This window comes from Fusarium flagelliforme (genome assembly GCF_020744385.1).
Source record: "Fusarium flagelliforme strain FIESC 12 MPI-CAGE-AA-0113 chromosome Unknown B0J16scaffold_4, whole genome shotgun sequence".
Classification (NCBI taxonomy): Eukaryota; Fungi; Ascomycota; class Sordariomycetes; order Hypocreales; family Nectriaceae; genus Fusarium; species Fusarium flagelliforme.
This window is the reverse complement of record NW_025763506.1, coordinates 2,992,846-3,006,676: the sequence shown is the minus strand read 5'-3', so window position 1 is coordinate 3,006,676 and position 13,831 is coordinate 2,992,846. Positions and strand designations below refer to the sequence as shown.

Genomic DNA, 13,831 nt, shown 5'->3' with positions numbered 1-13,831 from the left:
AAATGTCTGAATCGTGTCTTATCAACGTATTCAGAGTATGGTTTCAGATCCGAGGGAGTCCATAAGAGGGGTATAGGCCGCTAGCAGCCCGGAACGGATGTTAGCTAGCTGCGTGTCAGGCTGTCGGACTCAGCAGGGGCACCGAACCTGCTGTTGGGTCAGTGTCATGATGCGAGCATGAAACTGAACAATAGTCGGATTGTACTCAGACACGTGCAAATGCGAGTTACAAATAGTATAGTTGATGTGTATGTAGTATTAATCGTAGTTATCCCGTTCCCGTATCTAGTCATACAGTCATAGTCATGTCGGCGGAGTAGCTTCCATTGCAGAAGTCACCTGCTTATTTCTTGTTCAGAGCCTCCATCTTGGCCTTGCGCTCCTCCTTGGTACCCTCTTCTTGGGGCATGTCCTTGGGCACTGCGGGTCCGGGGTGAGCGTTAAAGGCAGAGACCTTGTCCTTGGCTTCGTCCTTGATGGGCTGAATGGAGAATTGCTTCTCGCCCTGTTGAGGGTGACGGTCAGTACCGTATTGCATGACAAAGAATGGAGCTCAAGCGTAGCTAGCTTACCTCGTTCTGTTGCTCGTTGCCAGGCATTTTGGTGGTTTGCTTCTGTTCTTGAAAAAGAGAAAGGGTTCAACTCCACTTGAGCTTTTTTCGATTGATTTGATCTGAGATCGTGTCGAGATGCGAGTCTGGGTTATCAACGTCTTTTTGTAGTCGCTAGCTGTATCATGACCGATGACGTCGTCACCCTACGTAAGACAGGCGACGGGCAAAAACGCAAGCTCTTTGGGGAAGTGTCACAAGAGGTCAAATTCAGTTCCTCATTGGCCCTTCTGATTCCAAAAACCGCCGATGTTGACCACGGTTGTCTAGGGCTCTGCATGATCTTGAAAATGACGTGGATAGCAATTGGAGGTGTGCACAACTTGTAAGTGGGCATGTCTTAGGTAGACATCCGTTGACAACATCCCATCATGAAATCAAGGCTGCCGGCAGTCGCGGTTTTAGTAACAACCCACGCGATGACAAGCTGCACAACATTACAAGATGATTTGCAGTAGTCTTATTGGCATGATATCCAGATGTAATACTACCGAGCATGGATCAATCAAGAATAGCAATACGTACTACATTAGCACTGTACCTCCAGCTACCTAGGTTAGTAGGTACTGCGCCAGTACCTGACCCATTCCGTCACTTTTGTTAGAAATTCTTCAAGTTCTATGTATTGGACCATTACCACGTAGAGTTTCCTGACTATTGAATGAGATCCCTTCATATCTGATATGAGTATCATGACCGCCATTATTCATTTAGTCTACATCATGGTTGCGACTTAGATAGTCCCCGCCATCGCTTGGGGCTCCCCACTAAGATCTTCGGTGCATCATTCACAGTGACCATCCCTTCCTTTACAACACCATCCCTACCAGCACCAACACTTGGGTGGCCCGCATGTCTGCAAACAATGCTCCCCAACCAGTGAAGCTTTCACTCCCGCTTGTACGTTATTTAAAGAATCTGGCTCGTTGGACTCGTCTAATTTTTGCAGGAATATCAGCAGGGCTTGTTCCAGGAGCTTCGCGCCGAAGATGAGCTTGTCGTGATTGCCCGCGGACTTGGGCTAATGCGCCTTGTCAACAATCTCCTCCACTCCTACGATGCGGCTGGTAACAATCTGATTGTAATAGTCGGTGCTGACGACCGAGAAAACGGATGGATTGGAGAAGCACTGGCCGAGCATGCGGCCATCAGCATGTCCCCCAAAGCGCGTGGCTTGACAGTGGTCAACACCGATTTCCAGAGCGTTGGCGCAAGAGAAAAGATGTACGCTGGAGGTGGGATATTCAGCATCACGTCACGAATCTTAGTCGTCGATCTTCTCACAAGTCTGCTCAACCCTGAGTCCATCACCGGTCTCGTTGTACTCCATGCTGACCGTGTCATCGCAACATCGCTTGAGGCGTTCATTCTCAGGGTTTACCGCCAGAAGAACAAGATTGGGTTCCTGAAAGCCTTCTCTGATAACCCGGACCCTTTCACAACCGGTTTCTCGCCTCTAGCTACTATGATGAGGAACCTCTTTCTTCGAAAAGCCTCATTATGGCCCCGGTTCCATGTCACAGTCGCACAATCCTTGGAAGGAAAGAAAAAGGCCGAGGTCATCGAACTCGAAGTCCCTATGACGGACTCGATGCGAGACATCCAGACCGCAATTATGGAGTGCGTTGAAGTCAGCATCCACGAGCTCAAGAAAGGCAACAGCGGCCTGGAAATGGACGATTGGAACCTCGACAGTGCTCTTCTCAAAAATTTTGACGTCATTGTACGACGACAGCTGGATCCTAACTGGCATCGTGTGAGCTGGAAGACCAAACAGATTGTCAATGATTTGACTGTTCTACGGGGCATGCTTAACTCAATTCTATCTTACGATGCTGTTTCCTTTCTCCAGCATCTCGACACCATTCATGCAGCTCACTCTCCACCTCCAGGGTCGACGCGACAAAATCAATCGCCATGGCTTTTCCTTGATGCTGCCCAAACTATATTTGATACTGCAAGGCGACGAGTATACTCCGCCAGCGCCAGGGATGCCGCTCGAGAAGATAATATTGATTCCCTAAGGCCTGTCCTTGAAGAGCTACCCAAATGGGCACTGTTGGCTGAGGTCCTGGAGGAGATCGATCGCGATTTATACTTCGAGCCCCCAGTTCGAGACGACTCTAATGGTACCATTCTCGTGATGTGTTCAAACACTGACACATGCCGCCAACTACGAGACTTCTTGCAGACAATGCACGTTAAGCCCAAGGCAGAGAAGCGTGCTGGTGAAGACGAGGAAGACGAACATAAGCCTTCTGCGGCTTTCATGATGCGAAGGCGGCTGCGAAACTACCTGAAATGGAAGAGACAATTTGCTCAAGTCAGCGCAACTCTATTTTCTGAAAATCAAAGGGCTCTCAATGGTGCTACCGACACCCGCCCGGGCTTTGGAGGATTGAGGGGTGGGAAGGCTCCTGCGAACAAGAGGCGACGAGTGCGTGGTGGGGGTAACGCCGGTACAAGTATGGGCCGCGCTGAGAATGGTAGCATCATGCAGTATATTGAGAAGCCAGGAGAAGTTGCTGATCTTATGGCTGAGGTTCAAATCACCGAAGAGGAAGCTCAACAGAAAGAGGAAGTTGTATCGGACCCTCTCGACAACATGGAAGAGTACTTCAAGATGTACGACATGCAAGATCTTGTTGTTGTCCATGCATACGACGGAGACCAGGACGAGCATGTTCTAGAAGAAACCAAGCCGCGATATATCATCATGTATGAGCCCGACGCAGCTTTCATCCGTCGAGTCGAAGTATACAGGTCCTCGCATAACGACAGGAATGTGAGAGTATACTTTATGTACTACGGAGGCTCGGTGGAAGAACAGAGATATTTATCGTCCGTCCGCCGAGAGAAAGATGCATTTACCAGACTCATTAAAGAAAGGGCAAGCATGTCACTCGTTATGACGGTTGACCCAACAGAGGATCCTGAAGAAGCGTTCCTCCGCACCGTCAACACTCGAATTGCTGGTGGTGGGAGGTTGGCAGCAACAGCTGAACCACCACGTGTGGTGGTAGATGTACGAGAATTTAGGTCCTCCTTACCTTCCCTTCTTCATGGTCGCTCCATGGTTATTGTCCCATGCATGCTCACGGTTGGCGATTACATCCTGTCGCCAAACATTTGTGTGGAACGCAAGTCCATTAGTGATTTGATCTCGTCGTTCAAAGATGGTCGACTCTACAGCCAAGCCGAGACCATGTTTCAATACTACAAGAGTGCGATGCTTCTGATCGAGTTTGACCAGAATAGGTCCTTCACGCTCGAGCCCTTTGCCGATCTCTCGGGGAGTCTGAATAGTGTCGCCCCAACAAACATGTCATCCGACCTCCAATCCAAGTTGGTGCTACTTACTTTGGCATTTCCCAAATTGCGCATTATCTGGTCATCTTCGCCCTACCAAACAGCTGAGATCTTCGAGTCTCTCAAAACGCAGGAAGAGGAGCCAGATCCGATTGCTGCTGTCAGAGCGGGTCTTGATAAGGACACCCGGGCTGAGGAGCAGGCTTTCAACCAGGAGCCGCAGGATATGCTTGCCATTGTGCCAGGCGTTACACCACAGAACATCAAGAACTTGGTGCTCAAAACAGAGAGTATTCGCGAGGTTGCTAATATGTCGGTACCAGAACTGACGCCTCTGGTAGGCGCAGCAGCTGGGCGACAGATTCATGGGTTCTTCACCCGCAATGTAATGGAAGAGGACGATTAAATTAATGTCAGCTCTAATCAAATTGTGGCGGAGCTTGATAGATAACGGGCGTGCATGTCTTGACAGCATTTTAGTCTTATGCTTAACTCAGTTAACTGGGTCGATTGGAGAGTAATTCATGCTAGTAGGTAACAGTCATTTTCACGAGACGGTAGCAAATGTTCGTAGAAAGATTTTCGGATTGGGTATCCTAATGCTATCGCAGGAATACAAAGGGAATCACAAAAGAAACCAAATACGGCCGTTATCGTGACAGTCGCAAAACTCCTCCATCATGTACCGGTGTATCATTATCCATCCTCCTTTCCCCTTCTCTCTCAAATTGGTATCACAAAGCGCTTCTCGATTCTTTGGCGTTCAGAGGGAGTGTTGTAGCTTCTATACTCTCGTCGACCTCATATGGTTGCCCGTTCGTCGCTTGGTGCGTCCGCCCTTGCTACCGCAGTAGCCGCAGGTGAGGAAGCTGACGATGATGCCACAGAAGCGGACGACGGCGCTGATAATGGCCTGGAGGATACGGCCGATACCGCCAATAACAGCCATGATTGCATCTCCAATGGTTTGGAGGCAAGATTTGATCTGTTGAACCGTTTGTCAGTGGAAGTTGAAGATAAACTTGTGGCTGTGGTGGCTTACGCAAGAAAGAACACCGCCCATTTTGGATGATTTGTGTAGTGTTGAGATTCAAGTGGTTTGTGTTTTGGTGTAGATGGTCTTGGTCAAGACTAATAGATTATCGTAGGAAGTTGTAGGAATAGTTGTTAATCTTGTTGTTATTGTGTTGGAATAAAGTTCTGTTCCTCACAGCCTCTTCGCAGCCTTATATATCTGAAAACCCGTTACTTGTCAATCGGAAATGTGCAGGGATAGTTTTCTTGATCATACCTACCGTGCCTATTCCCTTTCATCATGTTATTTCCTGACGTCAGTTTGCTATCTCAGATTTCCTCATGACCCACGCTCCAGCCACACTAAGCGCTGTGGCTAAAGTGAAATCTGGTCATTGATTGGTCATGTTCGGGATCATGACGTTCAAGATGTGGCTGATCTACAACGAAAAACAAGGTCTGTAATATTTGCTGCCGCTGTAGCCTTTGCGGCTCTGGTTGAGGTTACAGCCGCGACGTCAGGGAAATCGATCTTTCGCGATGATTCCCTGCAATCATGACTCCGCTGATTTTCCCGCCCTTACCCCTACAGATTGTGCGACACCACCTTGTCTGTCACATCACATCAAATTGTAAGCACTGGCGTGGTTAATTTGATTAAACAACCTTGAAGGAGGGTTCGGAAAAGGAAATGATTCTGACGTCATGGTGTCATGATGAGATCAATTTATAGGAGAATTTGTGTCACCGCGACGATCAACCCCCAAGCTGGACATCGGAGAGAAAACAGGATGTTCACAGGATTCAACAGAGGCAATTTCGTTGGCCGTTATTCTTGCAGGGTAGCATTAAACTCTAGAATGGCACGATGGATGATGCCTGTCATGATGTGTCTGCTGTCCGCATTTGGGTATCTTTCGCTTCAACTCCAACCTCATTGAGATGAGTAGGTATCTATATAGTTTCCAGAAAATGCTCTAGTTCATACAATACAGGTGGCTTGTTGTGCCACGGAAAAGTCAGGGACATCCAAATTTGTTGTTGGAAATGCTCATGCTCCAACACGTATTTGTGCATGTGTCAACAGCTCATCACAGCCACTTCTTCTTCTGCTGAGATACGGCCTTCTGCATGTTGATTCGACGTAGCATCTCGCGGTTCCTGTTATCAAGAAGTCCCAACGCTGATCGATCATCGGGAAAATAGGCCTGTCCGCGGGCGATCGCCGGTCGCTCGTCGTCCATCATCTTGATACGCTGTACACGGCGGAGTTTGGTAAGGCCGTACCAGCACACGATAAGCGAGAAGACGACTGAAACTCCGGTGACGCCAGCGAAGCCCCAGTTGGTCTCCTCGATAAAGTTTTCCAGGTTCATGCCGTAGAGACCAGCCAAGAATGTTCCCATTGCCAAGCCTAAGGTCCCAACGCTGAACTTGAGGTCGAGCAACATGAGAGCGTTGCGATTGGCATCTAGAATAGCACGAACGCTGCGAGTGTCAGCCATATGATCAGTACTAAGTCAAGGGTAACCTTACATTTCTTCCGTGTTTCGGATGCCAGAGACAAGGTTGCCGGCTTCTTGCACAATTTCGTCCGTCAGCTTGTGGTACGACTCCAAGAGCATCTCAACTTCCGTATGGTCATCCTCTCCTCGATACAGGTCATGCGTCTTCTCAGTCAAATACATGTCGGCGAGATCATCATCAGCTTCAAGAAGATCCTCGATTGCGTCTCTGACGAGCTTAGCTTTCTGTTCGAAAGTGCTCACTCGTTTAGACAAAATAAGAAGCATGCGCAGCTTGTGTCTATCAATGTCGTCTTCAAGTTCGCTGAGAATGTGCATGACGGGCTCGCGCACCGCCTCAAAGTCAGCTTCAAGCTCGGACGTTACCGAAGTCAGCACTGCTTCTAGTGCACGGAACTCGTAGGGAAGAGAGGCTGATCCTGGAGCATTCTTTTGTTGCAGCTTTCCTTGCAAGTCGTACATGAAGGCTGATTGGGGATATGACGTCTTGGAACCGTAGATATCGAAGAGGAGAACTCGGTCATGTTTGATCAATACTTTGAGATGAAGCAAATTGAGCAAGATGGCCGAAGGGCGGATGAGAATGTGAGGTAGGTTGGAAGAATCGATTTTTCGCAAATCTCGGGGCAGCAGGCCAAACTAGAAAACAAGCATTGTCAGTATTGTACGACGCAAGCTGGTATATTCGTCCATACCTTGGCGATGAGCTCAGTCTTCTTGAACTCCCCATCGACAAGAATCACTCTTCCATTCTCGTCAACTTCCGTGCAACGCAGGCGGGGTTCGGATGCCGCCTTGGCTGCAAGTGTTCGTCGACTATTGAAAATAGACGAGTTGTCGCCATACTCGTCATGGTTTGGGAGGTCGTCTGGCTTCAGAGCCTTGTCATCCTTCTTTCCTGCGAACCTGAAAAAGCTATTCCATGTTGGCGTGTAACTTGAGTTCGAATTCCGGCCTCTCCAGAAACCGCGCGCATTTCGGCTCGTGCTGAAGCAGCTTTGTGATGTCCAAGGTTGGTTTCGGTTTTGGAACCTTCGAGTAACAGGGTCTGTGTCGAAGAGTGATGATGGTTCTAGTGTTGTGACTCGTCTTTCGCATATCGTATTCAATGCTAAGGATTGCTTTCGTGTCGCCAGAGTGTTCAATGATCGAGCGCGGCAGCATAAAGCTGGAGTAGTTATTGTGTCTCGGCCATGATTTGCGCTCGCGAAGGCCCTCTTGGACTGACACCGAAGGAATCGTAAAAGACTTCGGGACGGGACCGGAAGACACAGAGTTGACTGCATCACTAAGTATTGATATTACGCCGGCATTGGACTTGGCTTTGATTCGAGACCACTCAAGGAAAATAGGTAAGCTCTTATCAATCGTTGACGATATAGTACCTAGGAAAAGTCGATGTCACAAAAAAATGCCTTAGTCATCAGGCCCAAGAGCCTGGTTCTGCGGCGGATCTCGGGGAACACCAGACTCGATATCAAGAATAAGATACCTAGGTATGGAACGCAAATGTGCTTATGGTTTATGGCTACTATAAAGAATGCGATAGAATGTTTAGTATATCAATATGCATAGACCTAGAATTCTGCATATGGTTTTATACATGAAGCTTTGTTCAATGCCTGAAACTTTACTCATCAAAGTTAGCATCCGTTTCATATCCTCACTATCAACTTTCCCCTCTACCAAAACAATGGATCCAAGCTTTCCCAAAGGAACCTCACGCACTCTCAATAACCACGTCAATGGGTCTTCATACGAAGTGGGATTTCTCGATGCATGACTGTGCTAGGCACTTGAAAGCTACGTTATTTCTGCACATCTGTATGAGCCTCAGACCCATTGCTATCGACTTGGCTTGAAGGCTTATCTCTGCATTCTCGTCGCAGGAGCCGCATTTTTCGAGAAAACATAACTTCTCCGACCAGGCTGCAAGCTTCATACGATGGGTCTCACACCCATTCGCATTCGGGGCAAGCGAAAATATCCATCTATAAACAAGCCATTGCCTCTAGGCATTTCAGCATCGACGCCTGGCACCCACGACATCCGTCCTCTCAAAAAGATGAGACGCTCTCTATCCAATGTTCTCGCTTCCCGGGCAACACGATGGAGACCAACCCTTCAAGCTCTTCCCGCAGAGATTCTCGAGAGCATATTCCTTTACAGCGCCAACGTTGCTTTGCCTGGCGCCTCGTTGGTCATGGGCGCCAAGTTATCTGGACGTGCGACTCTCATAAGATTCCTTATTTGGGCTTTTCATGAGACCTGGGATCAATCATTTGGGAATGTTTCGAACAGCGCGGAGAAGGACAAGAGTGATGTAAGCGGTAATCGGCAGCTTCAGGTACGGTGGCACCTTCAAATTTGCTGCGGTTTCCAAGCAAGATACCTAACATGATATTATAGTCGACTATATTAGATCTGCCATGGATCAGTGCGGACTTTATCGTCCAAGCGCAACAGGCTTGGGCAGACACTTATGCCAGGAACCGTCATTACGGCCATTATCTTCCCCGGTTGGACGCAGAAGGTGACCCCTTCATGTATAGTCATGACCACCAGTTTGAAGGCGGTGTCGGACACTTCAAGTCCAAAGAATGCTTCGAAGCTGATTATAAGGAGGTTCTATCCTGGAAACCGTTTGAGAAGGTCGGGGAATGGGGTGGATGCGATATTCACCCAAGAGTACGCATACCCACAATCCTCATCACCGGGCCATGGGATGAGAAGAGATTGCGACTTCTATTCTGGCTCCGGCGAGCTGGAAGAGTATACGGGGTTGAGGAAAGTGAAACATCTTGGGAGTTGCAGCTGGATTGTCTTCGAAATGCATTCATCGACGCCTCGGAGCCGAGCGTCCTCATCACGAATCTGTTCGACCTCACTTCGCTCTGTCGTGGCTTGCCCCGGGACGTTGCCCGGGAAGAGAGACGTCGAATCGACCAGCGGCTAAAATGGGGCGGAGATGGTATTGTCGCTAGAGAGATTCTTCGGGAAGTCCACAGCAGGATCGGAATGTTCCACGATGGGTTTGATGCCCCAGGCTGACCAAAGTGATGTCGGGTGCCCCGTCGTCGCCCTTCCATTAGTCACTACGTCTCTACTATCGTAGGTTGTGGGTTGGTACATAACAAATAAGCACTCTCCCTCTCGGCCTACCGAATTCAGCTCGCCGGTTATCAAAGGGATCCGAGCACATAACAAAGGATCACGAACAGCTCAAGGGTTTTCAAGAGTTCAGTCTACTCCCAGGGGTGAGTGATGAGTACGGAAGCCTTCGTGGAAGGCCATTCTGAATCGTCATGGCTCATTGTGTATCACATTACTTGCATGAACGCCCCTCCCTGATAGCTCAGGCCTCCTGTTTACAGTATGTTACATCTCATATGCAGACAAGAAACAATGCTCATAATGATTAGAGGTATACTACTCTTCTTTCTTCTAGACTTCTGCCTACTATAGGCAGTATAGGTAGCTTTTTAATAACATTATGCAAGATATAAGTAACTTTTTATGGAGTGAGAGCATTGTGAGTGCCTCAGCATCACGGAGGAACCCCTTTAGCAAGGCCACATACAGCCGAGGCAGCACTGCACCTTTTACAGACGTCAGGATCATGAACGAAGAGATCCTACTCCTTCGACTCACCTCTGTTCTCGCTTACCATTCAAAATCCTTTCATCTAAACCCGAGCCAGCATCCTGCCACAACACCATTCAACTTCACGATGTTCACAAAGCAACACCAACCAGGACTCGACGCTCTCCCAAAGCCCACACACACAGCTTGGCGACCTTGCCATTCGCTACCCAATGAAGATGGTTTCCGGCTTCCCGGAACAAAGATTTGAAGAGGGATTAAGCTGTCATCCTGTCAAGTTTGCGCCAAGCGGACGGGGGTCAGAGGGGAAGAAGGATGACTCACACACCGTGAGCACACCATACCTACCCAGCGAACCACGCGATAACGGGATTTCACGGCCTTGATTTTGTAGACCTCTCCTGGTATTTCCGGAAAAGGAAGGCCTTTTTGCGGAGGTGTGTACTATGCATTGTCCGGTTATGCATCATATCACACAATTGTATCTCGGTTGAAGAAATTTTTGTTGAACGCAACAAAGATCGTGTTTGTCATGGGTTTGGACTCGTGGTTCAAGGTGATATGTTCAACCTCGATTCTGGCGTATCACGTAGTCACTTAGGGTGAAGGTATTCGCTCCAGTTGCATGTAAAGAAGTCAGCGTAAACGAGAATGATTAAGTGTTCCAGCGTAATGCTTCTTTTTTTAATTTGGTGCTTGTCTTGCTTTGCTCGTGTCTTTCTCCTAACCGTAAATTGGCTCCATAAGGGATCAGAAATGACTGCCACGAGTCCACTATCGCGAGGACTGTTTCAAGCTAGCTATTAGATTTCGCCATAGCGTCATCGCTCTCCTCAATGCAGCTCATTTTTAGAGCTTCGCTGCTCGAGTCCGTTTCCGAAATCGACTGGTTATTTGCCATCGAAGTTTCAAAAGTCTGCCTTTGACGAGGTCGAGTGGATTCAAACTTTGGCTGTGTCTGAAAGACACTATTTTGTGCTTCAGTTGTCTTGGTTGCAAAAGAAAAGGCAGATTGAACTCCGTTTGATGCAAATCCCCCATTCCCTCACGGATACAATATTCGACGCCGAGTTGTTGTCCGTCGGTGGCGTTTCCCTGCTCGGTTTAGATAGAAAATGAAACCTATTACTCCCCTTATACTGTCCATTCTCCTTGCCACCACGCGTTGCTTCTCTGCATGGTCCCTCGTCCTTATTGGGAACCTTTGTGACGAAACAACCAAGCAACGCTTTGAAAAAGCAGCATGTACAAGTAAAACAAAAAATGCAGCGACGTCTTAATCATACAAGATTTGCAGTCATCATCTCTTACATCCCATAACAGAAAAAGACGTTCGCCACCCTCTCCCTTTCCCGATGCCCAATCCTAGAGATGCACGCAAATGAACACGCTTTTCGGCCCAGTCTTGACGAAGAGCAAAGTACTTCCTAGGGGCATTACCCAATTCGCCAAAATCTGTGGTATCAAAGGCCTTTTAGCAAAAGACTCCTTGCTTGCCAGCAACCCAGTACAGTAATTGACATAGAAAATGTTGTTGATTCGACATTAATTCTTCACATTATAGTGATGGATATAGTTTGTCGGTAATCGGCGGGGTATCAAGTTGGTCAAGGAATGAGTGTGACCAACGACTTATAATGGGTTTAGTTCAAGATACCCTCCCACATACCAGGTCCCCTGATACCAAGTGCAGGATGGACAGACGAAAATTCGTAGCCATGTGCTGCCTCAGCAGAACAGCAAACGCGTTTGCCAGTGCCAGGCAGGCTGGGTCGGACGGGGACCTGGAGGTTCGACTCGGAAGTAATGCCTCGAGTCCGAACCAACGTATCAGGCCAGGCAGGTCGCTGAGTAGAGTAGCGACCACCAAGCATCTCGCGAACGTTCTCCTGGAGGCAATTTTCCATAGAAGCAGTTCGACTTCGCTTTGTGCCACTTCTAGGGGCTGTAGCACGGTAGTTCTGAAGTTCCTGCAGAGCGCGGGCGGCGTCAGAATCACGAGCCATGTCGTCAAGCTCCTGCTGTCTTCTCGCCAACGGAGTATCCAACGACAGATCCCCAAGCTTGCCAGTCGGGCCAGTGCAAGCTTCAGGGGACGACGTGTAGCAGTGTACATCATAATCCTCGGGAACCGAAGAGACGGTCGGCTTCTGGCTCAGTCTCTCATTGCAAAGCTTCTGCGCTCGGAATCGCGACGGAACACCTAGCCTGGAAGGGCCAAGGGTCGCGCTAACAAGCGTTGAAGTCGAAGAAATGGAGGATGAGCGCGAGGAGCGCGAAGTATCCGAAATCATTGATTCGGGTGAGGAGGCAGTGGACACTGAGTTGGCAAGAGAAGATCGGCGAACAGGACAGTAGTTCTGCGGTGACGAGGTCATGGACGAAGGAAGACGATCGAGATACTGGGCAGTTGCCATGTTGCTGGCCTGAGCCATGGCCAGACCCATAGAACTCTTGCTGAGCATGTGGGAAGCGGCACTCGCGGCAGGAGTGCAGAGTCCAGTGCTCTGAGGAGTGAGTCGGGGGGTTGGCAGCTTTCCCAAAGCAGGAGCCAAACGGCCAGAAGTATATCCGGTATGCGCAGGCTCCATAACCATGGGAGTGTTGTACGACTTAGGAGTAGGGGTGGCCTCAGCCGACTCGTAACCAGTTGTAGGCTGAGCTTCTTGGGGAAGATTGAGAATGCTGCGAGGCGATAATGCACAGAGATCACTTGACCGAGGCATGATGGGAGCAGCAGGAATTAAGGTTGCGAGGTTGGTCAACTCGGGGTTGAGGCCCAAAATAATGCGTTTCCAGTCCAAGACCTGTTGGGATACAGTCTGAGCAACTCCTCCAGGGGAGGAGGGACCAGATGGCGGTGGTGTATACTTGAGAACGATATCGGTCCATCGCTGGAAGACCTCATCGGCAATATGCATCTTCCAGTTGACAGCAAGCAGGAAAGCAATTTCATTCTGGTTAATCTCTTCAGTTCTGAGTCCCGAGATCTTGCTCCAGGCGCGTGCAGAATAATTTCTGTCCTGAAGATACTTGGAGGCAAGGATCAGAGCAGCAAGAAACATGCGACGGCCGCACTGAAGTGCGCGGTCAGCATGTCGGTCCACAGGCTGTTCCATTGTGAAATTGTGTTTAGGCACATGAGGCTTGATGAGAATCAAGTAATACAAAGCAACCTGGAGAGTCGAGTAACTTGTTCGCGAGCGGCGTAAGGTTTCCTGGATGAAGTTGCGCAATGGCAGGACTGGGTTGTCTGAGGACACATTTCGGCAGGCGACAGATGACAGAGGCCAAATGGCTTCAACAATCTGTGTCGACGAATCTAGAGGGTTAAATGTTAAGCGATTGAACGGGAAATCAAGATCCGGTCAAAACATACCGACGAGGCTATCGACAAAGTTGACTTTTCGCTCAGACTGTCTGACCAGAGCAGGAGGGCATGCAGCGCGTGCACCGGATGTTCTTCGAGGATTTTGGCGCAGCTCGGTAGGGAGCGTGTCCGTCTGAGCCTTTTGAGCGCGGCATCGAAAGTTGACAGCGCTCTCGACAACGGCAGCCTTTCTCGAGAAATAGGAATCGCAAGAATCGGAGTCGCAAGAGAGGGCGGAAATAGAGGTATCGTCGGAGGTCTGAGAGGTGGTGTCGGACCAAACAGAGGAAAGGGAGCTTGAGGCGGAAGAAGCTAAAGATGTGTTGTAGGGAGCATATCGAGTGGTGTGGGTAGAGGCGGGCGAGATGATCGCGTCGCACTTCATCTTGGGTGATAGT

The 13,831-nt window shown here is 49.1% G+C and overlaps 6 protein-coding genes across 6 annotated transcripts; 2 read left to right on the top strand and 4 right to left on the bottom strand.

The window, feature by feature from the left end:
- Window positions 1-229: 229 nt before the first annotated feature.
- Window positions 230-675, bottom strand: B0J16DRAFT_342075 (uncharacterized protein). Its single transcript, XM_046127872.1, has 2 exons — window positions 573-675; window positions 230-505 (listed from the first exon to the last, which is right to left on the bottom strand). Exons 1-2 carry the CDS (start codon window positions 597-599, stop codon window positions 344-346), a joined length of 189 nt encoding a protein of 62 aa, XP_045983209.1. The 5' UTR covers window positions 600-675; the 3' UTR covers window positions 230-343.
- A 527-nt stretch (window positions 676-1,202) lies between these two features.
- Window positions 1,203-4,526, top strand: B0J16DRAFT_136895 (uncharacterized protein). Its single transcript, XM_046121817.1, has 2 exons — window positions 1,203-1,511; window positions 1,561-4,526. Exons 1-2 carry the CDS (start codon window positions 1,464-1,466, stop codon window positions 4,324-4,326), a joined length of 2,814 nt encoding a protein of 937 aa, XP_045983208.1. The 5' UTR covers window positions 1,203-1,463; the 3' UTR covers window positions 4,327-4,526.
- On the bottom strand, window positions 4,493-5,443 carry B0J16DRAFT_342072 (uncharacterized protein). Its single transcript, XM_046127871.1, has 2 exons — window positions 4,963-5,443; window positions 4,493-4,905 (listed from the first exon to the last, which is right to left on the bottom strand). The coding sequence occupies exons 1-2, from the start codon at window positions 4,981-4,983 to the stop codon at window positions 4,705-4,707; spliced, it is 222 nt and encodes a 73-aa protein (XP_045983207.1). The 5' UTR covers window positions 4,984-5,443; the 3' UTR covers window positions 4,493-4,704.
- Window positions 5,444-5,950: 507 nt separating this feature from the next.
- B0J16DRAFT_136782 (mitochondrial inner membrane magnesium transporter mrs2) lies at window positions 5,951-7,823 on the bottom strand. Its single transcript, XM_046121816.1, has 3 exons — window positions 7,156-7,823; window positions 6,471-7,099; window positions 5,951-6,422 (listed from the first exon to the last, which is right to left on the bottom strand). The coding sequence occupies exons 1-3, from the start codon at window positions 7,744-7,746 to the stop codon at window positions 6,026-6,028; spliced, it is 1,617 nt and encodes a 538-aa protein (XP_045983206.1). The 5' UTR covers window positions 7,747-7,823; the 3' UTR covers window positions 5,951-6,025.
- A 397-nt stretch (window positions 7,824-8,220) lies between these two features.
- Window positions 8,221-9,732, top strand: B0J16DRAFT_136221 (uncharacterized protein). Its single transcript, XM_046121814.1, has 2 exons — window positions 8,221-8,807; window positions 8,870-9,732. Exons 1-2 carry the CDS (start codon window positions 8,406-8,408, stop codon window positions 9,509-9,511), a joined length of 1,044 nt encoding a protein of 347 aa, XP_045983205.1. The 5' UTR covers window positions 8,221-8,405; the 3' UTR covers window positions 9,512-9,732.
- Window positions 9,733-11,706: 1,974 nt separating this feature from the next.
- B0J16DRAFT_267706 (uncharacterized protein) lies at window positions 11,707-13,818 on the bottom strand (the record flags this gene model as incomplete). The annotated part of the gene is made up of 2 exons (XM_046123456.1): window positions 11,707-13,385; window positions 13,443-13,818. 2 exons carry the CDS (start codon window positions 13,816-13,818, stop codon window positions 11,707-11,709), a joined length of 2,055 nt encoding a protein of 684 aa, XP_045983204.1.
- Between the last annotated feature and the right edge of the window lie 13 nt (window positions 13,819-13,831).

Coding starts and splice junctions, on each gene's coding strand:
- B0J16DRAFT_342075 (XM_046127872.1), bottom strand. CDS start 599: ATGCCTGGCAACGAGCAACAGAACGAG. Junction 506..572: donor GCAACGAGCAACAGAACGAG/GTAAGCTAGCTA, acceptor CACCCTCAACAG/GGCGAGAAGCAATTCTCCAT.
- B0J16DRAFT_136895 (XM_046121817.1), top strand. CDS start 1,464: ATGTCTGCAAACAATGCTCCCCAACCAGTGAAGCTTTCACTCCCGCTT. Junction 1,512..1,560: donor TGAAGCTTTCACTCCCGCTT/GTACGTTATTTA, acceptor TAATTTTTGCAG/GAATATCAGCAGGGCTTGTT.
- B0J16DRAFT_342072 (XM_046127871.1), bottom strand. CDS start 4,983: ATGGGCGGTGTTCTTTCTTGC. Junction 4,906..4,962: donor TGGGCGGTGTTCTTTCTTGC/GTAAGCCACCAC, acceptor ACGGTTCAACAG/ATCAAATCTTGCCTCCAAAC.
- B0J16DRAFT_136782 (XM_046121816.1), bottom strand. CDS start 7,746: ATGCAGTCAACTCTGTGTCTTCCGGTCCCGTCCCGAAGTCTTTTACGA. Junction 7,100..7,155: donor AGACTGAGCTCATCGCCAAG/GTATGGACGAAT, acceptor CTTGTTTTCTAG/TTTGGCCTGCTGCCCCGAGA. Junction 6,423..6,470: donor ATCCGAAACACGGAAGAAAT/GTAAGGTTACCC, acceptor TGACACTCGCAG/CGTTCGTGCTATTCTAGATG.
- B0J16DRAFT_136221 (XM_046121814.1), top strand. CDS start 8,406: ATGGGTCTCACACCCATTCGCATTCGGGGCAAGCGAAAATATCCATCT. Junction 8,808..8,869: donor GCGGTAATCGGCAGCTTCAG/GTACGGTGGCAC, acceptor ATGATATTATAG/TCGACTATATTAGATCTGCC.